Source organism: Neoarius graeffei, chromosome 10 (genome assembly GCF_027579695.1).
Source record: "Neoarius graeffei isolate fNeoGra1 chromosome 10, fNeoGra1.pri, whole genome shotgun sequence".
Lineage (NCBI taxonomy): Eukaryota > Metazoa > Chordata > Actinopteri > Siluriformes > Ariidae > Neoarius > Neoarius graeffei.
In genome coordinates this window covers 21245138-21271658 of record NC_083578.1, presented here as the reverse complement: position 1 = coordinate 21271658, position 26521 = coordinate 21245138, and the positions used below count along the sequence as shown (strand labels likewise).

Here is a 26521-nt window from a genome sequence, read left to right as displayed (position 1 = left end):
GCTTGGAGGAATTTTAGCCCATTCCTCCGTACAGAGTAGCTTCAACTCTGGGATGTTGGTGGGTTTCTTCGCATGAACTGCTCGCTTCAGGTCCTTCTACAACATTTGGATTGGATTAAGGTCAGGACTTTGACTTGGCCATTCCAAAACATTGACTTTATTCTTCTTTAACCATTCTTTGGTAGAACGACTTGTGTGCTGAGGGTCGTTGTCTTGCTACATGATCCACCTTCTCTTGAGATTCAGTTCATGGACAGATGTCCTGACATTTTCCTTTAGAATTCGCTGGTATAATTCAGAATTCATTGTTCCATCAATGATGGCAAGCCATCCTGGCCCAGATGCAGCAAAACAGGCCCAAACCACGATACTACCACCACCATGTTTCACAGATGGGATAAGGTTGCTGGAATGCAGTGCTTTCCTTTCTCCAAACATAACGCTTCTCATTTATACCAAAAAGTTCTATTTTGGTCTCATCCGTCCACAAAACATTTTTCCAATAGCCTTCTGGCTTGTCCGTGTGATCTTTAGCAAACTGGAGACGAGCAGCAATGTTCTTTTTGGAGAGCAGTGGCTTTCTCCTTGCAACCCTGCCATGCACACCATTGTTGTTCAGTGTTCTCCTGATGGTGGACTCATGAACATTAAAATTAGCCAATGTGAGAGAGGCCTTCGGTTGCTTAGAAGTTACCCTGGGGTCCTTTGTAACCTCGCCGACTATTACACGGCTTGCTCTTGGAGTGATCTTTGTTGGTCGGCCACTCCTGGGGAGGGTAACAATGGTCTTGAATTTCCTCCATTTGTACACAATCTGTCTGACTGTGGATTGGTGGAGTCCAAACTCTTTAGAGATGGTTTTTTCACCTTTTCCAGCCTGATGAGCATCAACAACGCTTTTTCCGAGGTCCTCAGAAATCTCCATTGTTCGTGCCATGATACACTTCCACAAACATGTGTTGTGAAGATCAGACTTTGATAGATCCCTGTTCTTTAAATAAAACAGGGTGCCCACTCGCACCTGATTGTCATCCCATCGATTGAAAACACCTGACTCTAATTTCACCTTCAAATGAACTGCTAATCCTACAGGTTCACATACTTTTGCCACTCACAGATATGTAATATTGGATGATTTTCCTCAATAAATAAATGACCAAGTATAATATTTTTGTCTCATTTGTTTAACTGGGTTCTCTTTATCTACTTTTAGGACTTGTATGAAAATCTGATGAAGTTTTAGGTCATATTTATGCAGAAATATAGAAAATTCTAAAGTTCTAAACCACTGTAGTTCCCTCTGAAATTTGGTCATTGTGATGTACGTTTATTTCTGTAATATCTAATTAAAAAAAAAAAAACCCAGGCCATTCTGTGGCTGGGAAGTAATTTAATTTGAGGGGATTCCTGAGCAAATAACGTGCATGAAATCACTTGCTTCGCACAGCCAAGCAGACGGGGAAGTCCGGTGTGTGTGTGTGTGTGTGTGCAACCCTGTGTCCGAAATTACTCACTATATAGTGGACTATACAGTGAGGATGCCATTTTGTAGTGCTGTCTGAATGTATAGTGAGAATTATTACACCCTATATAGTGCACTCAAAGTATCCCACAATGCATCATGAGAAGTAGTGTACAACCGAAGGTCACTAACCAAGCAATATATCCCATCATGCATTGGGGTTGCGCTGAAAGAAATCAAATCAAAAGCCTCAAGTTTGATTGAATAAAAGGCAGCGGCAGAGAAGAAAGTATTCAGCCTTGATTTAAAAGAACTGAAAGATGCAGCAGACAGAAAGTACTTTGTATTGATTAATGTGGGAAATGCGCTCAGTATAATATGGATTTGTCACAAAAATACATGCGTGTATTTATTTTGAAAACCCACAGCCGACTGATCTGGCATGTTTTAATCATGCGACAGTAATGACGCAAATAACAGCACGACAGATTAGTGTCTGAAAGCATTCCCCCCCAATTTTATCAATGAGCTCACTATATAGTCCTCTATATAGTAACTCCCTATATAGTGAGTAGGGAGTAGTGATCAAGTGAGTGATTTCAGACACACGGCAAGTTTACCTTTCGGCGTCATCGTCTTCTCTTGGGTTTTATGGCAGCTGGCATCCACAGATGTAGATGGCATTACTGCCATCTACAGGTTTACCTAGTTTGACCGTGCGCTGACAGTTGCTCATTCTGTCGCTAAACGAACAGCTGATCACACCGAGGTGCTCGCTGACCGCCGATATTTATTAGTTTGGCCCTGCGTTTCCTTTCCTTCACAACATAACGTCTTTTCTTCTCGCTTTCCATTGCTGTAGTCGGTCTTTTACGTTTCATTCGCGTCATCCATTTTCCTTTCCTGTTTCAAATTTTGTATCCCACAATACCCTGCGTGAACGGGGAAAGCCCATCACATGATGCATGACGTAGTCTCTTGGATTGTGTCACGGTGAAGCAAGAAATAATAGCGGAGAATTTAGGGCCATGTGGCCTTAAATTCATTAATTGTTCTGTTTAAAAAAAAAAACTGATAAAATCAGAACTCTGTTAGGCAGTAGCTTTCGGTCCACTATACAAAAATAATTGGGTGTCGGGGAAAATTCTTTTTATGACCTAAATCTGAAAGTCAGTCTACCTTTAAAAGGTAGACACCCCCCCAATAGCTATAAACAAATTTTATACAGATGACTGAACCACTTTTATTGTATTAAATTGAAAGGTATGGAGCCCTGTGATGACCTGGCGACTTGTCCAGGGTGTACCCCGCCTTTCGCCCGTAGTCAGCTGGGATAGGCTCCAGCTTGCCTGCGACCCTAGAAGGATGAAGCGGCTACAGATAATGAGATGAGATGAGATGAAAGGTATGGCTAGAGTACGTCCAGGGACTTTTTTTTTTTGGAAATCCCATTGGTACTATGGCAAGAGTAGGGACTTTGGCTATTTGAAATCCTATTGAAGCCACAGTGAGCGAGTTACCATGACGGAGTCTCTATTCTTACACTGCATACTTTTCAATACATACAGTATGTCCTTGCAGATATATAGCCTTTGTTTGCAGCAATAAAGGGTTATTGCAGAACCGAAATTAAAATATTACATGGATTCCCAACACTTGGGATTTGTAAATGTTGGGATGTGTGTTTTGGATTTGGTTCTAATTTGGAACAGAGTTTCGGTTCCCAACCCGAGTTATAAATAACTGTCTGTGTGTACCTTTTACAATTTATAAATGGTATCATGAAGAGTGATCCAAAAATATTGCCCTTAGAGTGCCATACTGTTCTTGTCACTAATGTGTGATAGAAAGGAAAGCTATCTTGCTCAGGCTTGTTCAGGCCTGGGGCGTTTGATAAGCACCCATTTGTGCTGTTCCGTTTTCCTCTGTAATCCATATAAAACAAGTGAACTTTGAAAGCTTTTCCCTTGTTATCTTTGTTTTAAACATACCAGATGCTTTCTTGCAGGTTTGAACTGAGTTCAAAAATGCGTGAGGCTTGCCTCATTTTAAAGAACCACCTTAATGATGGTGCCAAAACAACAAAGAGTAAAGAACTGGTAGGTCTACTCTACAGTGGTATTCCGTTTTCCTGTTTCAAAATGTCAAAATATTAAGACGTTCTGTAACTGCTGCAGCTCTCCAGCACCCACACCGTGCAGCTGGAATGGTTCAGAGTGTCCAGTGCTAAGACGGCACAGCCGTCCCGAGTTTCCAACTACCTGATGGCTTTCTCCGAGCTTTCCCCTGCTCTGGCGCGGCACGTAGTCAACATGACCGATGGCAACGGAAACACAGCTTTGCATTACAGCGTCTCCCATTCCAACTTCACCATCGTCGGACTCCTACTTGACACAGGTTTATAAGTTAATAGACTTTTCGGATTCCATATTATGGTAGAAAGTCTTTTTTTTAAATGTGATGTGTGTCATGTAGGTGTGTGCAATGTGGATAAACAGAACAAGGCAGGATATACTGCTGTGATGCTGGCCGCATTGTCAGCAGTGAAAGAAGAGGAAGACTTGTTGGTAGTCAAGAAGCTATTCAGCTTGGGCAATGTCAATGCCAAGGCAAGCCAGGTGAGTCTCTCTTTCAGACTTGTTTGAAATCTGTTATCACCATCCAAATAAGATCATTGTAACTCAACCCATAAGCACTGGTTATCATCAGCATGAGCTACATTCTCGTTATTTGAGTAAAGTACATGGTTTTTGTGCCGCTTCTTTGCGGCTTGGCTTTGTCTAGGCTGGTCAGACGGCACTCATGCTGGCAGTGAGCCATGGAAGGCAGGAGATGGTGCGTGCGCTACTTGAGTGCGGTGCCAGCGTGAACATCCAGGATGATGAAGGCTCCACAGCTCTCATGTGTGCCAGCGAGCACGGGCGTGCCGAGATCGTCTCTCTGCTGCTTGAGCAGCCTGGCTGTGACATTGCCATTGTAGACAACGTAAGCACACCATCTGTCCACTCGCTGTACAAGACACGACGACTGTTTTGCTTGTTTGTTTACTGAAATCGGGCTTGCATGAGTTTTACTGAATAAAAACCTTTTTTAAATTTATTTTAGGACGGCAGCAATGCCCTGTCTATTGCCCTGGAGGCGTCCCACAATGACATTGCAGTGCTATTATATGCTCACATGAACTACTCTAAAGCTCAGTCTGATGTAAGTAGCACATTAAATATCTCCTACAAGACCTGCACATAACTGAATCTTGGTCATGTCTCACATTTCATAATCGTGCAATGGACACTTTAACCTGTCTCATTATAGACCAAAGAAGAGAAACATGGCTGTAAAGGATATGTTCGTGGTGCAGTAGGTTAGGAGTAAAGGCCAATTTATGCTGACAACGCAGTCCTCGCAGACGGTGTTGCAGATAGCGTCTGCGTAGCCCCCCCACCTTCGCAGACGCTCTGCGCGCACCTCCCAAAAATTGTGACCACTGCAGAAGCCTCGCAGACAGCGTCGCAGACAAGAGGGCTCTGATTGGTCCACTCTACATCCGCTGTACACGCACTTCCGCTTCCCTACTTTCCCGGTTTGTTTTGTTTTCACAACCGCCATTTTTAAAAACACGAGTGAAGATGGAGCAGCACGAAGAGCGGTTGATCGAGGAAGTGAGGAAGTACGTACATCTATACGACTCCAGTTCTAGTCATTATAAGTAACCGGAGGATAAACACTCCACTAACCACACCCACCAACTACTCCTAGCGATTTCGCGACTTCGCGCCCCCTTGCGTTGTGGCAGTGAATAACATCGCGCACGCCTATTACTCCCTGCTCAACGATAAATTACAACTGTCTGCGAAAAGCTATCTGCGAAAGCCTTGTCGCAAGAGCATGCAGAGGCCTTAAAACATTTTGGTTCATGCAGTTACAGGAAAATAATCCACCACGGGGTGGTGTGGTGTGATACAAGCGGGAGTTACTCTTGCCATTGTGAAGTCTTGCCATTATTATTTTTATAATAACCGCACATCCAGAAGTGTTTTATTCCTCATATGCCCCAACAATTAAAATTTTTAGTTTCTTACAGTATGACACTAATTTTTGGGCTTAAATAATCAGCTCAGTGATGATTGCTAAAGTATGGAATCCAAGGCAAAGTGTACTGAAAACCATGTTTAAAAATCATCACCCCAATGTCGCAAAATCTTGGTTTGAATTTTAAGAAATGAAAGGTCAGCTTTTACTGACCTTTCTTCTTTCCTCATTTTGGTGTTAAACATAGAAAAATTGGCTATGGTTTTTTAGGGTCAAAAGATACCCCAGACAGTGTGAAATTTTTATTTAATACCATTATCTCGAGTACTACGACTAAAAAAAAAAAAGTTACCACATTTTGCTGTGAATGTAATTCCATTACCGAAGAACTACCCATGTTTATTGGAGTGGAAAATCCACAAACCTTCCTGCTTCCCTTGTAACAGTTATTTATATATATATATATATATATATATATATATATATATATATATATATATATACACACACACACACACACACACACACACATACATACAGTGGTACTTGAAAGTTTGTGAACCCTTTAGAATTTTCTATATTTCTGCATAAATATGACCTAAAACAACATCAGATTTTCACACAAGTCCTAAAAGTAGATAAAGAGAACCCAGTTAAACAAATGAAATAAAAATATTATACTTGGTCATTTATTTATTGAGGAAAATGATCCAATATTACATATCTGTGAGTGGCAAAAGTATGTGAACCTCTAGGATTAGCAGTTCATTTGAAGGTGAAATTAGAGTCAGGTGTTTTCAATCAATGGGATGACAATTAGGTGTGAGTGGGCACCCTGTTTTATTTAAAGAACAGGGATCTATCAAAGTCTGATCTTCACAACACGTTTGTGGAAGTGTATCATGGCACGAACAAAGGAGATTTCTGAGGACCTCAGAAAAAGCGTTGTTGATGCTCATCAGGCTGGAAAAGGTTACAAAACCATCTCTAAAGAGTTTGGACTCCACCAATCCACAGTCAGACAGATTGTGTACAAATGGAGGAAATTCAAGACCATTGTTACCCTCCCCAGGAGTGGTCAACCAACAAAGATCACTCCAAGAGCAAGGCGTGTAATAGTAGGCAAGGTCACAAAGGACCCCAGGGTAACTTCTAAGCAACTGAAGGCCTCTCTCACATTAGCCAATGTTCATGAGTCCACCATCAGGAGAACACCGAACAACAATGGTGTGCATGGCAGGGTTGCAAGGAGAAAGTCACTGCTCTCCAAAAAGAACATTGCTGCTCATCTGCAGTTTGATAACGATCACATGGACAAGCCAGAAGGCTATTGGAAAAATGTTTTGTGGACAGATGAGACCAAAATAGAACTTTTTGGTTTAAATGAGAAGCGTTATGTTTGGAGAAAGGAAAACACTGCATTCCAGCATAAGAACCTTATCCCATCTGTGAAACATGGTGGTGGTAGTATCATGGTTTGGGCCTGTTTTGCTGCATCTGGGACAGGACGGCTTGCCATCATTGATGGAACAATGAATTCTGAATTATACCAGCGAATTCTAAAGGGAAATGTCAGGACATCTGTCCATGTCCAACAACCCTAAGCACACAAGTCGTTCTACCAAAGAATGGTTAAAGAAGAATAAAGTTAATGTTTTGGAATGGCCGAGTCAAAGTCCTGACCTTAATCCAATCGAAATGTTGTGGAAGGACCTGAAGCGAGCAGTTCATGTGAGGAAATCCACCAACATCCCAGAGTTGAAGCTGTTCTGTACAGAGGAATGGGCTAAAATTCCTCCAAGCCGGTGTGCAGGACTGATCAACAGTTACCGCAAACGTTTAGTTGCAGTTATTGCTGCACAAGGGGGTCACACCAGATACTGAAAGCAAAGGTTCACATACGGTACTTTTTGCCACTCACAGATATGTAATATTGGATCATTTTCCTCAATAAATAAATGACCAAGTTTAATATTTTTCTCATTTGTTTAACTGGGTTCTCTTTATCTACTTTTAGGACTGGTGTGAAAATCTGATGTTTTAGGTCATATTTATGCAGAAATATAGAAAATTCTAAAGGGTTCACAAACTTTCAAGCGCCACTCTGTGCATGCATGTGTGTGTATATATATATATATTTTTAATAAATAAAAAAAATAGCCCGATAACCATTGTGTGATATATTAGCCTGGTTCATAAGCTGTTCGATGAATGAATGGGGATGAACTTTGCTTTAAATCAGTCATCTCGTATCAAAATTTCTCTTTTGGAACTTTTCATGCTACCAATATTTATTTCGCAAACCAGACCCAAGGCTCTATGCAAATATATGAAGTACAGCTGCACACTCGGACACTACCATGCAAAGAAGACCTAAAAATACTGCTGGGAAATTTATTCTTGTCGCATGGCACTAAATTAGTTATGTATATTGTTTTTCTGTTTTAGGTGTCCCCCAGAGCAAACCCAAGGAGTCCATCCAGTCCGAGAAAGACCTGTCCCTCTGAGTGATGGGCTACTAGCTGTAAAACTGGCGAGAAGTGATTATTAGCAGCATTAACTACCTTTACTGAAAAATTAACATTGTTCACATGACAGGTTTCTATGTAATCATGTTTGCTCCAGATATTCCATTTACAGTGTTATGTCATTTAATGCATTATATCACAGGGTTATTTTTTTATTGAGGATGAAAAGCATCTGTGGATTTTTAGTCTCGTGCAAAGAGGACAATCAAGACCCCTGTAGCTTATTTTAAAGACGTGGGTCACTGATCTAAGAAGTCAAGAATATCTTGGCTCAGACTATCAGTGAATGATTTTTGGGTTCATCAGGTTCACACAGTGGATTGATACTCAGGCCAAAGTCAGCTTTGATTTGTTCATTGTCAATTCAGAACGCACAACAGCCTGTAGCTTTAAATCTGGTGATCAGATCGCGTTCATTTGGGTAACTCCGTGTTTTGTTTTCTTACAATGAAACCTAATAAGCAAAACCGCACTGACTAGATGGAAAAATGACTTGTCTGGGAACTTACTTGATCTGCTGCAATGTTTCCTTCTGGTGAGTACAAATTTGCTGGACCACACCAAATATCATATTTTACAACTGAACTGTATCTCTGTGTTAAAAAAAAAATTAACTTTTTTCCCCCCTCTAACTTCTTATCATTTTAGACTTAAGTGAACGCATGTTTTCCTTTTTTTTTCCTGTTTAAACCTACCCATATAGGTTAAGTTTCTTAAAAAAAAAATTTAAATCCAACCTATAAAACACTGTTCTAGCCTGGTATGATTTAACTTTTTGTCCAGAAGATTTGCAGTAATAGATGCATGCTTTAGACACACAACTGTGAAGAAAAAAAATGAATAATTACAAAGAAAAACAGGCCACAAATCGTTAACTTTCTTACAGTATTTAAGCTGTCTTGGTGGCCATTTGTATACAACTAGCTTTATTGTTGCTGTATAGGTTTATTTAAGAAAGTTCTATCTCAACACTATCAAAACACTGTTTAGCAGAATGGTGAGCGTTGCAGGAACCAGTTCCCACAATATCTGAGGGTTGCACTGTGAGCAGGGAGAATCGTCGGTCCTCTTGGTTAGTTTGTGCCACCTGGAGGTAAACATGCATCCTGGGAGATGTGGAATGGAAAAGTTGGTAAAATTTGCTTGAAAGTGTAGCTTACTGTGCTGTCTAACTACACTGCAGTGTGAATTAGCGAGAAAACAGGATACTTGCATTTAAAAAAAACCAAAAAACCTGCACATTTATGTTGAAGATTGTACCAAAGAATAATAATAATAAAAAAAGCTTCTTAGGGTATTTTCCCAATCCTAAAGGCTGTTGCTCCTGCTTATGAGTATAGTACCGCTGGACTTTAAAACCAGACAGTAAGAGTTAAGGTCATGTGTTTGCAATAACGTACTCTTAGTGTATTATTATTTTTACCTAATTGCTTGTTTAGTGTTCAATTTGTGCCTAACCCATCACTGCTACCTTTGACTGTAAAATATTATTGCTATTTGTTACGTGCCTTGGGATACTTAGCCACCTTAAAACATGAAAAATTAAAGTTTATTATATACAGGTGACTTCCTGTTTTCTGTACATACCAGCAACTTTGCTCTTCCTTTTCTCCAGAACAATTTTCAGGTGTCATCACATCCATAAATGATCATATGATTAGTGAGACAGATACAAAGCTGATTGTACACGGGCACTTGCACCAGAACAAGCTGCCCCAACGCAACTGCCCGTCTAAACACAATTGGTGGCAAGTAGGAGGGCTTACGTAGGTGCAGTAGCGTTTATCGGGGTCTTTTATCATCCAGACAAGACTGCTTTGTGGCAATTTCCTTCAGGATGAAAAAAAAAAAAAAAAAAAGGATCTCTCGGTCTTCAATAATCAGTTCTCAAGTGCTTTTCCTTGTCTGACTTTAAACAATGGAGTTAAATAATTGGCTTAGGAATCATTTTTTGCTTTTTCAATTTAAAATTCATGTAAAAGAGCAGAGTCATTCCCTGAATGACAGTTTTCCGGACGTGAAAGTTGGATTTACTGCCAAATCAAATCACTGAGCATTTTAAAACAGAAACCCGAGGACGATAAAGCAAGTTAAAAACAAGCCTCTGATCACCGATTTTGCATGTGTGTGTGTGCAGCTTATGTAATTGAATCAGCCACCTCGATAAAAACATGGCTGGAACACTGCTATTTAATGAGTTTGTACATAATCACACCACTTTATAAAAAGAGTTGGAATTCATAAAAAATATGTTCCTTTAATAATACACACTTAAAATACGAATCGCAGGTAGTAGTGTGAGGTGTCTCTATGCAAGAGCCACATCATAATCCAGGTCACACAACAGAAGAGCTTTAAGTTAAAACAATGTGTTAACCAGGAGATAAGAGGTTTCTCCGTATGAGGGGTGGGTGGGGGAGGGGGAGTCTGTTAGGCCACAAGGAAGGAAATAATAATAAAAAATTTGGCAACTTCTTCAATTTTAGGAAAGGAGGGAAGATATTAGCTTGACGTGGCACAAAATTGCAAAAATCAGAAGTTGCTCAAGAGGTTCATAAGCTACACGGTCCCTTTCGTGGAAGGGGTGCTGCGACCTCTTGCCTGCACATGTCTTCAAATCTGCTAAAACTGTTGACATGCTCAATTTTTTTTTTGGGGGGGGAACCAAAAAAAAAAAAAAACAAACAAACAACTGTTCCTGGGACAGTGTTTCCAGAAGGAAAATGGATGAATTTAAATTTAGGGCAAAGAGCTCAGCCCTCAGCTGTTAAAAGCTGGTGGACAGTGATTAGTTGAGTGGAAGTAGGCAGAGACTGGAGGCTGTCCCAGTGAAACTGCAGTGGTCATCAGAGATGCTGCTGGAGGAAGTGTAGCAGCATGATCTCGTAGTGCTCACCGGACTCTGGGCAACGGATGCTGTGCCTCTCGTTGGGATAGATCTGCAAAAGGCAACAATTACGGTGTAACAAAGTTTGATCCAAGAGGCTTCACATACTTAACACTGCTACTGACGCAAAGTTTCAGCAATATTTATATTTAAAAAAAAAAAAAAAACACGAGAAGCACAAATCTGTACATTATGCTGTCTGAAACAACTGTCAAGGTAACACTTAGAGGAGTGTGGTGTTCTAGGAAAATAAATCAACGACACCTTGATGTGAGATGGCCAAGCACTACTAACTGCTGCGGTTACAGAAAAATCAAGAATTCAAGAGCATGGTGCTATAATGGAAACTTTAGCTTGATAAATGGTCATTTTTGAATAATTAAAACAAACACTTCCTAGAACAAAAACATACAGAACAAGATTTATCATTCGTCTGTTTGCGAAAAGATATTACATGCAACAAATAAAAATGGAAACGAAGTGAGCAAACCTGTAACTGATATGGCTTCCCTGCACGGATAAGCTGGGACACCAGGAAGTTGGTGTGGAAAAAGTGCACGTTCTCATCAAGGAACCCATGTAAGATTAGTAATCGGTTTGGCCTGTTAAGAAAATAAATCAATAAATGTTAAAATTCCTGGGTGTGAGAGTAAAACTGTTTTTCCTCCCAGTGACTAATGGCCTTTAAATTAGGCTTTGAGTTTCTGGATAGACTAGTATTCAGTCCCCCAGGATTCCGCGGGCCTTTTTTATGATTGTTGCGGGCTAAAATGTCTGATGTTGTGGGGGGTTTCCAAAAAATTGCGATGAAAGTTGCGGTGTTTTTTAGGTTTTTGTTGCGATTACATTGCGGGAGGAAGTGAAAGTTGCGAGAAATTGTTGCGATTTTCTCGATTAAAATTGAGTAATATGTTAAATATTAAGTTATTAGTGAAAAACTATTGATTAAAAAAAAAAACACACTGAGAAATGGTCCTATAAACAACTTCACCAATATAAAAGATTACCAGGACTACAAAAGTGCAGAAAAATAGGCTTTACTTATCCAAATGCACCTGTTGGTTCAAAAGTTAAAGTGCAGAGAACCTCACAGCACAACATGAAGTTACCTTCAAATATAATATAAATGCCTCAGCTTTCATGTAAGAAAAAAAAACTATTAATACTAGTACTGTGTGCAGGCAGTCTCTCCTGAAGACTAAATTAAACAATAATTATAAACTAATAAAATAAATGGCTCAGGCTTCATAGAAGAAAAAAAACAAACAAATTTGAACAGAATCTCACAGTATGATGCTGAAGCTGCCTAAACAATGGAAAATAAAATACCATTTTGGCAAAAACGTTGGCATCCGTTAATTTCTTGTATTGAGTAAAAAAATAAAGTGCACACAGTCCTTCACTGTAAACATAACACACTTTCAGTAACATAATTTAAGCCTATATAAACATTGACTCACGCATACTGCTTCTCTTGAACGGAAACACGGAAGTATGCAGTGTTGCCAGATACTGCTGACGTTTTCCAGCCCAAAATATGTTCGAAACCCGCCAAAATGCACTTGAAATCCCCCAACTGGGCAGGAAACCGCCCAATCTGGCAACACTGGAAGTAAGGCGGAAGGTAGTTTGTCAACATCACCTCAAGACGACGCCAACAATTGGTCAAATCTGCGGGAAAGTTGCGGTGATTGGATATAATTGCAACACCGCCCTGAATTCACGGGGATTGGTTGAATTTGCGTTCAAGTTGCAAATCGCAATATCGCGAAATCCTGGAGGGTCTGAGTAATATACCATAACTTCAAATCATACATCCATCCACAATCCCAAAAAAAGTTGGGACGCTGTGTAAAATGTAAATAAAAACAGAATGCAATGATTTGCAAATATCAAACTCGTATATTTTTCACAATATGCTTAAACTGAGACAAATGCTTAAACTGAGAAAATTTACCACTGTTTTAAGAAAAGTCATTTTAATAGCGTCTCAAAAAAGTTGGGACAGGGCCATGTTTACCACTGTCTAGCATTCCCTCTTCTTTTACGAACACACTGTAAACGTCTGGTAACTGAGGAGACCAATTGCTATTGGTTTTGGGAGAGAAATGTTGTCCCATTCTTGCCTGATATAGGATTATAGCTGCTCAACGGTCCTGGGTCATCTTTGTCGTTTCATGATGCATCAAATGTTTTCAATTGGTGAAAGGTTTGGACCGCAGGCAGGCCAGTTCAGCACCCATACTCTTCTACTACATAGCCATGCTATTGTAATAGACGCAGTAAGCGGTTTAGCATCGTCTTGCTGAAATATGCAAGGCCTTCCCGGAAAAAGACGTCGTCTAGATGGGAGCATACGTTGCTCTAAAACCTGTATATACCTTTCAGCATTGATTGTGCCTTTCCAGATGTGCAAGCTGCCCATGCCATAGCCACTAATGCACCCTTAAACCATCACAGATGCTGGCTTTTGAACCGTGCACTGATTATGGTCCCTCTCCTCTTTAGCCTGGAGGACGTGGTGTCCATGATTTCTAAAAAAAAATAATAATTTAAATGAGTGTTGGCCTAGAGAAGATGGCGTCGTTTCTGGATCACGTTCGCATATGGATCCTTCTATGCAGGATCAAGCTTGAACCTGCATTTGCGTATAGCACGGCAAAATGATTTCTGGAAGTGTTCCTAAGCCCATGCAGTGATTTCCATTACAGAATCATGCCTGCTTTTAATGCAGCGTCGCCTGAGGACCCGAAGATCACAGGCATCCAGTATTGATTTTCAGCCTTGTTCCTTGCACACACAGATTTCTCCAGATTCTCGGAATCTTTTGATTATATTATGTACTGTAGATGATGAGAGATTCAATCAAATCAATCAAAGTCCTTCCCACACCATGTGGCGCATAGGGCGGCACCGATCTCCATTTCCGTAGCCTTCGGCCTCTCGCCTATTACATAGCCAGGGTTACAGTGGGGGGCTAGACCTCTGGTAACTGCGAGAGTTTGACTCCCCACTCGCATCTGTATTGCAGCGTGCCTTGCCAGACGGCAGTAGGTACCGTTTTTATGATGGTCTTTGGTATGACTTGACCGCAGGTAGAACTCGCGATCTCCCGATCGAGAGGCGGACATGCTAACCACTAGGCCACTCACCGGTGAGATATTCAATGTCTTTGCAATTTTACATTGAGGAACATTATTCTGAAATAGTCCCACAATTTGTAAACGCAGCTTTTCGCAGATTGGTGAACCTCTGCCCATTTACTTCTGAGAGACTCCACCTCTCCAAGATGCTCCTTTTATACCCAATCATCTTATTGATCTGTTGCCAATTAACCTACTTGGTTGCAAAATGGGGGCGGCACGGTGGTGTAGTGGTTAGCGCTGTCACCTCACAGCAAGAAGGTCCGGGTTCGAGCCCCGTGGCCGGCGAGGGCCTTTCTGTGCGGAGTTTGCATGTTCTCCCCGTGGGTTTCCTCCGGGTGCTCCGGTTTCCCCCACAGTCCAAAGACATGCAGGTTAGGTTAACTGGTGACTCTAAATTGACCGTAGGTGTGATTGAGAGTGTGAATGGTTGTCTGTGTCTATGCGTCAGCCCTGTGATGACCTGGCGACTTGTCCAGGGTGTACCCCGCCTTTCGCCCGTAGTCAGCTGGGATAGGCTCCAGCTTGCCTGCGACCCTGTAGAACAGGATAAAGCGGCTACAGATAATGAGATGAGATGAGAATGAGGTTGCAAAATGTTCCTCCAGCCGTTTCATTTACTTTTCCAGCCTTTTGTTGCCCGTCCCAACCTTTTTGAGACGTGTTACTGCAATCAAATTCAAAATGAGCATATATGTCTCAGTTTAAACATTTGATATGTTGTCTAAGTTATATTGTGAAAAGAAAATATGGGTTTATGAGATTTGCAAATCATTGCATTCTGTTTTGATTTACACTTTACACAGCGTCCCAACTTTTTTGGAATTGGGGTTGGACTATTCATGCAATTTTGCAGTCAAACACTAGGTGAAGGAACAGTCCAGAACTTCAGTGTTTTCCTATATTGAGAAAAGAACAACAAACTCCAAACTCACTTGTATTTGAAGAGCAACTGTTGAACAAGTTGACTTAAGTAAAAACATCAAAAGTTTCCATAAATTATTAACTGCAGGTATTATTTATTTATTTGTGGACTCACTCTCCCCTATCAATCACAGTGACACTAGCCAATCACAGGCCTTATATCTGTGAGTTCATGCATGTTGAAGTGGGTGCACAGCACTTCCCTTTGAGTGTGTTACACAGCCCTGTGAGGTGGGGTTTACATTAGACCGTATCAGCGGATCATCAGATTAACGTTTTTAAAACGATTCGCGTGCACACAGCAACGCCAATACACGGATACGCTGATCACATGACTAATTAGACGGCACGTCACATGATCCCGGTGCATATCGGGCATGCGCAAGTCACTCACCACTTGCAAGTGGAAGGATGGCAAGCGAACACCTTCTCCAGCAGATAAACACACCTGGCTGTGATGTTCATGTTCTCACTGAGTTTAAGCGCCTGAAGGAGGTAAATAAGTTGAAATGCGTAAATAAACCTCAGTGCGGCTCAGCGCTTCCTCCTGCGCTCCAAATCACTCTGCCCTGAACAGCGAGTGCCCTCTGGAGGGTGCGCACTCCGGCCCTGCGCAGCTCACAAGAGCGCGCGAGTGAAGCGCACGAGCAGTGATTCGGGACTGAGCTGCTGCTGTGTCGTTTCCTGTAGCCCGCGCCGTTTTTCAGCAGTCGCGTCACATGACCAACGCCAGCGAATCAGGAAGGTGGATGTCACAGTGACATTGTCCAATGACGACGTCAGCTAGAGCTCAGCACAGCGTTTCCTCGTTCCTCAATGTTTACACAGCACCGGATCAGATACGAACTGGGTTGAATACGTGGGCCCTGGCGGATTCAAGTTGTTCCGCCTGTGGAGTCGTTTCCCGGCGTTTTAACGTGCACGGACAGTGCATCCGCGACGAAAACGAGACGGATACGGTCTAATGTAAACACCACCTGAGGCAGCATGAGCAGCAGTTCGAAAAGATGTGGTTGATTGGCGTATGATGGGGAGAACTAATTGGTGGGTGAGGAAGGAAGAAAAAAAACCCTTTTTGCTCGCGTTTTATTTTATTCTCAAGCAGCTCATCATCATACTGATCCAGACAGAAACATAGACGCGCCTCAGTTTAAGAGAACGCAATTGCTTTTTACGTTATTGCTCTGGTGTTATTAAGTTAGATGAAACGACTGCCCTTGTTAGCTCATCCGGCCGACCGGCGATGACCTTCTGCCGTCGTGTGCTCTCCGTCGTCGTCCACATTTCACAAAAATTGCTTATTCTCGCTTAATTCTTCACTGATTTTTATTCTTCTTGGCAGGAAGGCAAGTCTGCAAGGGGTGCATATACTGGCGCTTTTACTCAAATTTGGATAACTGCAATTAATAATGAAGATATGGAGTAAATCAATCAATCCCTAACGAGCAGTTTCCACACAAATTGCTTCTTCTCTCTCAATTCTTCACCGATTTTGATTCTCTCTGGCATGAAGGTAGGGGTACCTAGGGTGCATATAACTTCTACCCAGATGTTGCTCTCTCATTATATATATTTATTGTACAAAGAGGCCCACTTTATATCGTTCCTTCTGGACTAGACGGGGCCGAAATGAGCTACGCAGTCGCTGATGGTCTTGTTTCTTTTCTCAATACAGGAAGTGTGTCAATACTCTTCTCTACTATAGGTGCTTAGAGATTCGGTTGGAAGTTGGTGCGTTCTCAAGAAACCGAAGCGCACGTTATGCATTGTAAAGGTGATTATTTGGAGAACTCACTCATTTGGAAGCTTGTCCACATGCAGAGCCACAGAGCCTGCTTCATAGCCCTGCTGGTTGTTTTCAGGCACGTCCATGTAGCGCTCTGTGTAGCCGGTGTCGTACGCCATCCACACCGTCACTGGAGCTCCAGCTATAGCCACCTAAATGAAAAATGCTTCTGATTACAATCCCAGTTCCTGGACTGACAGGAATTTGTTGTTCCTGAAAGGGCTGACAAATGGAATCAGGCGGAATGATGATAGTTACACAATCGTGCATAACACTTGCGAAACATTTACCGTATTTTCTGGACTATAGAGCGCACCTGTATATAAGCCGCATCCGCTCTATTTAAAAAAAAAAAAAAAAAAAGATATATAAGCCGTACCGGGCTATAAGCCGCAGATATCTATGTTGAAAAATTAGATATTTACTGCATGTACAGAACGATTTTGTACTGTAAATGTACATGTATGTACCTGAACAGATTCTTTCCGAACAGTGCCTTTTAACACGGCAGCAACTTTGCTGATTAAAACGGAACAGAACCAAGAGAAAATAACCGGTATTTATTTACCTTCATTTCTCCTGTGTTTGAAACCACAAGTCACTTTAATCATCTTCGCTGGATTTGAAAATAATTACCAGTTAGTAATTTGTCGTGCGTGTTCTATCTGCTAAAGATCTGCTAATTCTTCTTTGCATTGATTTTTCGTCTATCTTATTTTTGATTCTACTTCCGGTTAGAGCGCCCCTAGCGGTGGAAGAAAAATCCACAGAATAGCCGCACCTTCGTATAAGCCGCATGGTTCAAAACCTAGGAAAAAAGTAGCGGCTTATAGTCCAGAAAATACGGTAACTCACTATTCAAATCAAATTAAATCAAATCTAGCATCACCGATATATTAGGCTTTAATAACGGGAGCATTCCCTGGGCTGCAGGAGGCTGGACACGGCTCTCACCTTGAACACGTTAGGCCGGCGAATGAGGCCCATGAGGGAGAGGAATCCTCCGTAAGACCAGCCGTGAATTGCCACACGACTTAAGTCTATAAATTTGTACTTGTCAGCTACGTACTGAAGACCTTCCACTTGGTCCTCGATCTCCACCTGGCCCTGAAGACAGAAAGACAGCCGTCAGATGCGTTTCGATTCCCTCAGCGTCGTGCTGACAGTTCCAACAAATAATGAGTTAAAAAAAACAAAAAAAAAACCTGTTACCGCTGTACCATTCATTGTTACATATATTAGCATACGACTTCAAATTTCCCTTTAAGGGATTACCGGCATTCGTACATACCATTTTGTTTTTTAAAGCACCCTCGAACTTCAGCCCCCTCTGGCACGAGCCTCTTCCGTCAATGACCACCACTGCATAACCTAGAGATGCTAAAGTGTTCAGACGCAAATACTTCACCCCCTTATAGGAGTTGTTCACTAACTGCACCTGAGAAAAGCAAAACATTTTCCCCATTTTAATTATGGTTACATGGTGAATGGCCATTTTATCTTGGGCATCTTTGAAATGATACCATTATTACAGGATTAGAAACATTACAAACTGCACCTTTAAAATTGTTTAGTGCAGGGGTTTTCAAAGTGTGGGAGAGTCAGCCCCCCCCCGTCAGAGAGCAAATAAACAACAGCGCCCCCTTACAATTTTTGTTGTTGCTATACTTAATGTTCCATTCGTATTTTAAAAAATGGTTGTTGTACACATTTTTTTCTTTTACACATTTTAAACATCTGTGCTTTTTGAAAACAACATTTTTTTTTTTTTTTTTACACGTTTTAAACATCTCATAGCATCGTTAGCTAGCACCTCTTGGCAGACAACACACTGTGGCAGTGGAGCATCTTCAGATCCAGTCCATGAAAATCCAAACTTTAAATAATCATGGTCATACTTCCTTCTTTTTTTGGCTTGGCCCAGACTCTGTCTCCTCACTCACTGTAGCTTTAGGTACTAAAAATCGATCCATTTTGTCTCTGGCAAAGGCTAGCTGAAGTTCGCTAATGCCGCTTTTCCACTACCAACGCGGCTGAGTCGGGCTGAGCCGTGCCGTGTTGAGTCGAGCTGAGCGGGGCTGTTGGAGTTGCATTTCGACTACAACCGCGCTGAACCGTGCTGGCTGGAAGTGGGTGGACACATTGGGTGGAGTTAGCGAAAGTGGGTGGACGTCACGTGATGTCGTTAGGCGGCGCAAACAGTGACATCAGTGAGCTTTTAAGCGGTAGTCTCACGACCCGGATAGTAAACAATAAACATGGAGGACATGAAGTCGTTAGTGTTGCTGGTCTTGGTGCTGTGGCTTGTTGTCACCGACAACGCCAACAGATACTGGCAAGAGCGTATAGATGAGGCGAGGCGCATAAGGCTTCAGAAATTCTCGTAATTCTTCTTCTTCCGGGTTTACGGTGTTTACAGATCCCAGCGTGCTCGCGGGGCGTGTGTGGGCATGTGAGGACACTCCTCCTCACCAATCAGTGCACAGGGGAGTGTCTGCTCACGCCCCCAACCTCACTCAGCTCGGTTTGGCTCGCTTCAGCCCCACTCTAAAACCATGCGAGTTTTGGGTGCTGAGTAGGGCTGAAGCGAGCCCAGTCGCGCCACTCTGAGGTAGTCGAAACGCGAGCCGTGTTGGGCTGAAGTGAGCTGAAAAAGGGTAGTGGAAAAGGGCCATAAACGTCCGCAATAGTAACTTATTCTGGTTTATTTTTCCTCACGTTGCACCCCCCCCGAAGAACTCTGGCGCCCCCTAGGGGAGGCGCGCCCCACACTTTGAAAAGCCCTGGTTTAGTATAAATATGCAGGTGATTATAGGAAATTGTGCACGCTGATTGGTCGAGGGATTCAGATTATTCCTCTATAATCACCTCGAGTGACTCGGCAAAATGGCTGCCAATTGCTTCGTCAGCATAAGTGAGGAAGAATTACAAATGATGAAAGAAAATGCTGTTCCTAAAAGCACTAAAGATGCTGTGAAGTTTGGGCTAAAACTATTCAAAGTTAAGGTGGAACTGTGATTTATTTGATCGAGTTTGTGTGAGTCGGTGTAGATAAGTGACAAGCCTGTGTGCACTGCATTTTTTTAAAAATCATCAGCTGTGTATTGATACTAAAACAATTATCCAACTCTGGCTCAGTGACTATTGGTGAATAATAACCTCGACGCCGTCTCGTTATTATTCACCGATGTTCACGTCACCTTCGGCGAATAATTGTTAAATAATAGCAAACCAACCTGAGGGCCACCGTATACAAACAGGATTGCAGGGTGTTTTTTGCCAGGCTTCAAGTTGTGTGGTTTGTACAACATTCCGTAGAGCTCAAAACCGGACTTTGCGGGAAAACTAAAGATCTCGGGCGGAACGTAATCCGCTGGGCAACCTGAAAGGGGGCGGAAAAAAAAAAAATTCAATAATCGAACAAAACAAGCAAAATTTCTGGGTGCAAAATGTCCTCTTCCTTCCCCGTCTCCCATACCTGCTGCCTCCATCATGCTGGCCCAAAACTCCGGCTCTTTGTGTAAAGGATCGCTGTCTGAACCAACCAGCTTGTAGACATGCACACACGGAGGAGTGCTCACGTTACTATAATGGCTGATGAACATGTCGAAGTTCTGCAAGAAAAAACATGGAGATGGTAAAGCATGATTATACAGAGACATTTTCATATCTACAACAGACTTTTAGCCATCTAGCTTCCAAATGTCTCACAAGTGAAAGCGAATGGACTTCTGGATTAAACCTGACGACGTTTCATCAGTCATTAGATCACAGTCTGAGCTTCGTAATACTTGAACGCGAATCTGTGCTAAAGTTAAACAGCATGAATTCAAAAACAAACTGAAGTTTGTATTATTTTGTGTTGCTTCACCCCCCCCAATTTACCATGCCAAAACAAACTCAATGGTTTGAGCCAATGCAAATGTTGATCCTGTGAACCGGTTACTGACACTGTAGCCAAAGCTCCAAACCAGTTTAATGAACAAAAACCACAAACTATGATTTTGAGCTAACAGGCAGTGAAAGTATGGTTTCAAGATTGTCCTTAGCGAATATTCTGCAGCCACATAGACGTGTTTACCCTTTTCAGATCATGTGGTCTTGAGTCCGAAGAGGTGTATTGTTGAGTGAAAACACACCGCTACATAGTTGGATGTTAAATTTGACACAAAATGCATAAAGGGTGGCATGTCTGCTGTTTATATTAAAGGTCCCATGGCATGAAATTTTCACTTTGAGGTTTTTTAACGTTAAAATGAGTTCCTCTGACCTTCTTAAGTCACCCCAGTGGCTAGAAATTTCATAATGTGTAAACCAAACTATGCCCAACATTTGAGAATGGCGCGTCAAAACGGCGCGTTGATAAACTCTTCCCTTTACTACGTCAGCAAGGGAGATGATCCCCACGCCCCCCCCTCTGGATTCCCACCCACTGTATGGATTGCCCCGCCCAGCTCAAAAGTTGCCACCAAACATGGAAATTGCGCTGTACATGGATGTGACAACACAGAAAGGAGTCTGTTTTTACTGCCGACGGGAGAGCCCCTGAAGACGCAGTGGCTTAATTTTATTTACTCCAATAATACGCCGTCGAGTCTACCTAAGATGGTGTATGTTTGTCGGAAGCATTTTCCTGAGGAATGTTTCCACAACTTGGGACAGTACAGGGCAGGTTTTGCACATCAACTGTTACTGAAGCCTGGGTCCGTACCAAGCATCCCTGCCGCATCAGCCACAAACACCGAACAAGTAAGTGTATAACTGTTAGGTCGTTTTGCCGTGTTTTAAAATCAGTGCCACGTTAGCCTTGCAATGGCTACATTAGCTGTGCAGCTAACCGCTTCCAGGCACTCATCTCATCTCATTATCTGTAGCCGCTTTATCCTTCTACAGGGTCACAGGCAAGCTGGAGCCTATCCCAGCTGACTACGGGCGAAAGGCGGGGTACACCCTGGACAAGTCGCCAGGTCATCACAGGGCTGACACATAGACACAGACAACCATTCACACTCACATTCACACCTACGGTCAATTTAGAGTCACCAGTTAACCTAACCTGCATGTCTTTGGACTGTGGGGGAAACCGGAGCACCCGGAGGAAACCCACGCGGACACGGGGAGAACATGCAAACTCTGCACAGAAAGGCCCTCGCCGGCCACGGGGCTCAAACCCAGGACCTTCTTGCTGTGAGGCGACAGCGCTAACCACTACACCACCGGCTTCCAGGTACTCTGCGCTACAAAACCAAAAAGCATGCAGCATGCTCTGTTATAATAGCCAATCAAAACAGTTTTTACAAAAGACACCCACATTCTTTTTTTTAAGTCACTCGTTCATTTTATTTGTTTGTTTGTTCAGTAAAAACCCAAACAGTTGTTGAATTTATTTTATTTCCTCGCGTCGCACCTTAATGACGTCAGCGCGCGGTATTTTTCCCTTCGCGGTTTGTTCCTTCTCTCTCGCCATAGTAAGACACCCACATCCGCTTGTTCTGACCCACTGGAGGTAGCGGCACAGTGCTGTTAGCCAATCAGAGGTAACACGTTTACATGTCATGAATATTAATGATAAGACCCGCCCCCACCCTCTATCCTTCCCCGCCTCCTGCTTCTCATTAGCAAAACGACGCACTGGGAAAAGCGCTGAAATGGGGCTTTCTCCCAGGAGGCTATATTTACGTGCCGAGGGTTCACTTCGAGAAAGGCATATAACATCCGGAAACCTCCACAAGCCCATTTAAAAGCATCAACAAACCACCATGCCATGGGACCTTTAAAAACAAACAAACAAAAAAACCATATCCAGTGTCCGAGATAAACCAGAACGTCAAGGATGTAGTAACTCATCTGGCCTGGCATCAAAACAAACAGAACTGAAATGTGACGATGTGAGAGAGGACCAACCTCCACGACAAACTGTTTACAACTGGAAAAATAAGCAAAGGACTACATTTTGTTCCTCAATTGAAGTCGACCCAAAACAAACAAACATCGATCAGAACTGAATGTGCCTGAGAAATGAGAGCGGAGATACAACTCTACTCAAGAAAATGTGTCAAGTTGACCTAATTACCAATTTGTTCGTAAAAACATTGACAATACAATGACCAGGTTTTGTGCAGAAGGTCTAGTTCTTTCAAATAAAACAAATCAGAACTGAAATCCATTGAGAACTGAGGGGACACGATTTAACTAAAAATAAACAAAAAGTTGTCAACAAAGTGGCAAACAAATTGTTTACAGCAGGAAAATCAACAAACAAATGACCAAGTTTTATTCCCCGAGGGAAGCTCTACCCAAAACATGGATCAGAACAGAAATCGGGTGAGAACTGCAAGAGGCGATACAATTCTTGTGACAAGTCCAAAAACTCGTTAAGGTGACCCAATTAGCAGTTCGTTAGCAAAAATTTCCCTGTGTCCGAAATCACTCACTTGTTCATCACTCCCTACATAGGGAATTACTATATAGAGGACTATATAGTGAGCTCATTGGTTGAATGAAAAAAAAACCAAAAACACTTTCGGACACTAATCTGTCATGCTGGTATTTACGTCATGACTGTCGCATAATTAAAACATGCCAGAACAGTCGGCTGTTGGGTTTTCAAAATAATAAATACATGCATTTATTTTTTTCGCGGTGCGGTTTCCATCAAATCCTGCGCTCTGATTGGCTGGCGAGCGGGTCCGTATCCTATGGTACGGACCCCGGTTATGGACCTCTGGAGACTCGCTCGTTCACAACAACTAACATAGTAGAATTTTTTGTGAACATTTATTTTTTTTTACAAGATTTATTTATAAGATGATCAAAAATCTTATAAATGTTTGCCAGCATTTCTCAGGAGAATAGCATTAATTTTACAGCATGGATAGCGATAACGACAGTGTTCACAGCGAAAGCGAGTTTTACTACCCTGAGGAAGAAGAAATAAAAGAAAACATTTCAGGAGAAAGCTAAAAACCTCTAACTTGCTAACGCCGAGCAAAAACATGGCTGAATCCTGAATGACTCCTATTTGTATAAATAGGGGACTACATAGGCGGCAAAATGTAGTTTTTTTCCTGCCATGGAAGTGCACTTGTATACTGAGGAGGAAGCAATTTGCATTACAGCCGTGAATGAGGATTCAAAATGGCGGATTGCCTCGGTTTTCCCTTTCGGGCGCTCTCGTTTTCTGTTAGAATTTGGTAAAGAAAAAAATAAATATATTATTTACCAGCTTAAGGTCGGTCCGTATGGTGAAATACTGTGACCTCGGCCTTGAATACTGACCTCGGCTCAGAGGGCCTCGCTCAGTACTCTCAAGACCTCGGTCACGGTATTTCACCATACGGCCCTCCCAGCTGGTAAATAACATATGTATTTTTGTGATAAATCCATATTATACTGAGCGTATTTCCCACATTAATCAATACAAAGTACCTGCATCTTTCAGTTCTTTTTAAATCAAGGCTGCGTACTTTCTTCTTTGCTGCTGCCTTTTATTCAATCAAATTTCAGATTTTTAATTTGATTTCTTTCAGCGCGACCCCAATGCATGATGGGATACATTGCTTTGGTTAGGGACCATCGGTTGTACACTACTTTTCGTGATGCATTGTGGGATACTTTGAGTGCACTACATAGGGTGTAATAATCCTCACTAAGGTTTCGGACAGCACTACCAAATGGCGTCCGCACTATATAGTGAGTAGGGAGCGATTTCAGACACGAGGTTTGACAATACAATGACCAAGTTTTGTACAGAAGGACTAGTTCTTTCAAATAAAACAATCAGAACTAAAATCCATTGAGAACTGAGGTAGGGAGGGAGGGAGGAGATATGATTTAACTGAAAGTAAACAAAAGTTGTAAACAAATTGTTTACAGTGGGAAAATCCACAAACAACCCACCCAAGTTTTGTTCCTCAAGGGAAGATCTACTCACAACTTCGATCAGAACTGGAATCGGATGAGAAACGAGAGAGGAGGTTGGAAAATGAGCTGATTTGGCCTAATTATGAACTTGTTAGCAAAAAAAAAAAAATTTGACAAAACAACAACCAAGTTTTGTGCGGAGTGATGAGTTCTTTCAAACAAAACAATGGGAATGGAAATCCGTGGAGAATTGACGAAGGAGATACAATTTAACCGAATTGTGGACGATGGACGCCACGCCATGGCAACAGCTCACCAGCCTTATAGCCAGATGAGTTAATTAATAATATCCACAATAATATGCTGTGGTCTTATTGGTTTAAAACCTGGCATGTTACTGCACAATTCATTTGTTGCTCAGGGCTGCTGGATGCGTTGGCTCTAGTTAAACTAGCCTGGGCCCGCCCATCCTAAGCGTGACGCAACACGAGGGCATGTTGCGAGCTTAGTCTGGCCAGGCAAGCTATCTACAGCTCTTCCAAGCTCCCGAAAAATCGGGAACCAATCAACTTTGAGCATCTCCAACGGCCCTGGGTAGAGGCGTGTTCAAGGCACTGACGTAGTAGAACTGCGACCGGAAGCCATAGATTGTTTACAGAATCTATGCCGGAAGCGCTTCATTCACGCTTCCGCATCTATTACGCATAGATGCTGTATTGAAAGCATTCAACGGGAAGTTCTCATTGAAAACGGAGCAAAGAGCAGCCCTGGAGGTATTTATTGAAAGGAAGGACGTTTTCGCCTTGCTCCCGACCGGCTTCGATAAGAGTTTAATCTACCAGTTAGCCCCGTCGCGTCACATACGTCAGAGGAAAGAGTGATGTGATTGGTTTAAGCTTCGTCACAGCCTTTTCTGGCTTCGACCAGTAGCAAACTGAGGCATTTCAGGGAGGCGGGTCAACCACAGGCTCTGGGAAACGGTTGGGCTTAATATCTTGGCCAGACCAATAGCTCGGAGAGCTTTGAAGTCGCATTAGCCAGGCTATAGTTAAACGTACCTGGCTGACAGAACAGCTGTGTGAGAAGCCTGGCTTGGTCAGTCGGACAATATCTCCTGGAGATTCGTAGCTTGTGACGTATAAATGATGTTCCAGCGGCGTGTCTTTAGTGCCTTGGAAGTACACCAACTTTGTCTCTTCATTTACCCAGATCTAAATGAAAACAGGAGCACAAGCAAAAGTACGAGAAGCAATACATCAAGTAGCTGTTCAAATACCGCTCTAGCATTTAAAGCCATGTAACTGACCTTTGAACCGTGTCTAGCTAGCACCTCCCAGTCTCCACTGGTTACGGTCACCTCTTCTTTTATTTGACATTTAAAATCATCTACAGGAATAAAAAAATGTAATTGTGTTTAAATTGCTGGTTAAAAAAAAAAAAAGCCACCCATAACATTAATTTGAAGCGTGCTAATGTAAGCAGACCGTGTGGTTGTGAAGTTTACCTTCAGAAGGACTGTAGTCTCTACTCCACTGGTGGCACCCGGGCTGGAGAAGGCTCGTTACTCTGTACAAATGGCAGAAGCCTGTTTTTGACTCGTTCACCCACAGGAAGGTGAGCTCCTCATTACTGGTTTGAATGAAAGGATAGAATATATCGTGGACCTGTTTAAAAAAAAAAAAAGAAAAAAAAAAAGTGGTATTTCCAGGTGTGACAGATTTTACATCCAGAGCAACTCCAGCAGTGTAGCATCAAAGCAGGGTTCCCTGCGTTTTCTTTTTCCGAAACATCTTCCGTGACTTCTATATTCAACGGCTGCCGCTTTCAGAACATCGTCTTAGAAAGATGGGAGTCAGCCGACTTCTTTACCATTCAAGTCAACAATACAAACCCTGATAA

General features: G+C 42.2%; 2 protein-coding genes across 8 annotated transcripts in view; one reads left to right on the top strand and one right to left on the bottom strand.

Annotated features, from left to right (window-relative positions):
• The window catches only part of kank3 (KN motif and ankyrin repeat domains 3), a 39843-nt gene extending 30263 nt beyond the window's left edge, over positions 1–9580 (top strand). For all 5 annotated transcript variants that reach the window (XM_060931517.1, XM_060931516.1, XM_060931513.1 and 2 more), the window contains 6 exons: positions 3471–3561; positions 3640–3859; positions 3938–4080; positions 4247–4447; positions 4568–4666; positions 7940–9580. In XM_060931517.1, the coding sequence (XP_060787500.1) occupies positions 3471–3561; positions 3640–3859; positions 3938–4080; positions 4247–4447; positions 4568–4666; positions 7940–8002 (817 nt within the window). In that variant the 3' untranslated portion in view covers positions 8003–9580. The remainder of the gene's footprint in view (positions 1–3470; positions 3562–3639; positions 3860–3937; positions 4081–4246; positions 4448–4567; positions 4667–7939) is intronic.
• A 676-nt stretch (positions 9581–10256) lies between these two features.
• Positions 10257–26521, bottom strand: part of dpp9 (dipeptidyl-peptidase 9) — a 54311-nt gene continuing 38046 nt past the window's right edge. For all 3 annotated transcript variants that reach the window (XM_060931511.1, XM_060931510.1, XM_060931512.1), the window contains 10 exons: positions 26127–26286; positions 25929–26008; positions 25681–25833; positions 20238–20373; positions 19996–20141; positions 18051–18197; positions 17714–17866; positions 16769–16911; positions 11397–11508; positions 10257–10958 (listed from right to left, as the gene is read on the bottom strand). In XM_060931511.1, coding sequence (XP_060787494.1) covers positions 10866–10958; positions 11397–11508; positions 16769–16911; positions 17714–17866; positions 18051–18197; positions 19996–20141; positions 20238–20373; positions 25681–25833; positions 25929–26008; positions 26127–26286 — 1323 coding nt within the window. In that variant the 3' untranslated portion in view covers positions 10257–10865. The remainder of the gene's footprint in view (positions 10959–11396; positions 11509–16768; positions 16912–17713; positions 17867–18050; positions 18198–19995; positions 20142–20237; positions 20374–25680; positions 25834–25928; positions 26009–26126; positions 26287–26521) is intronic.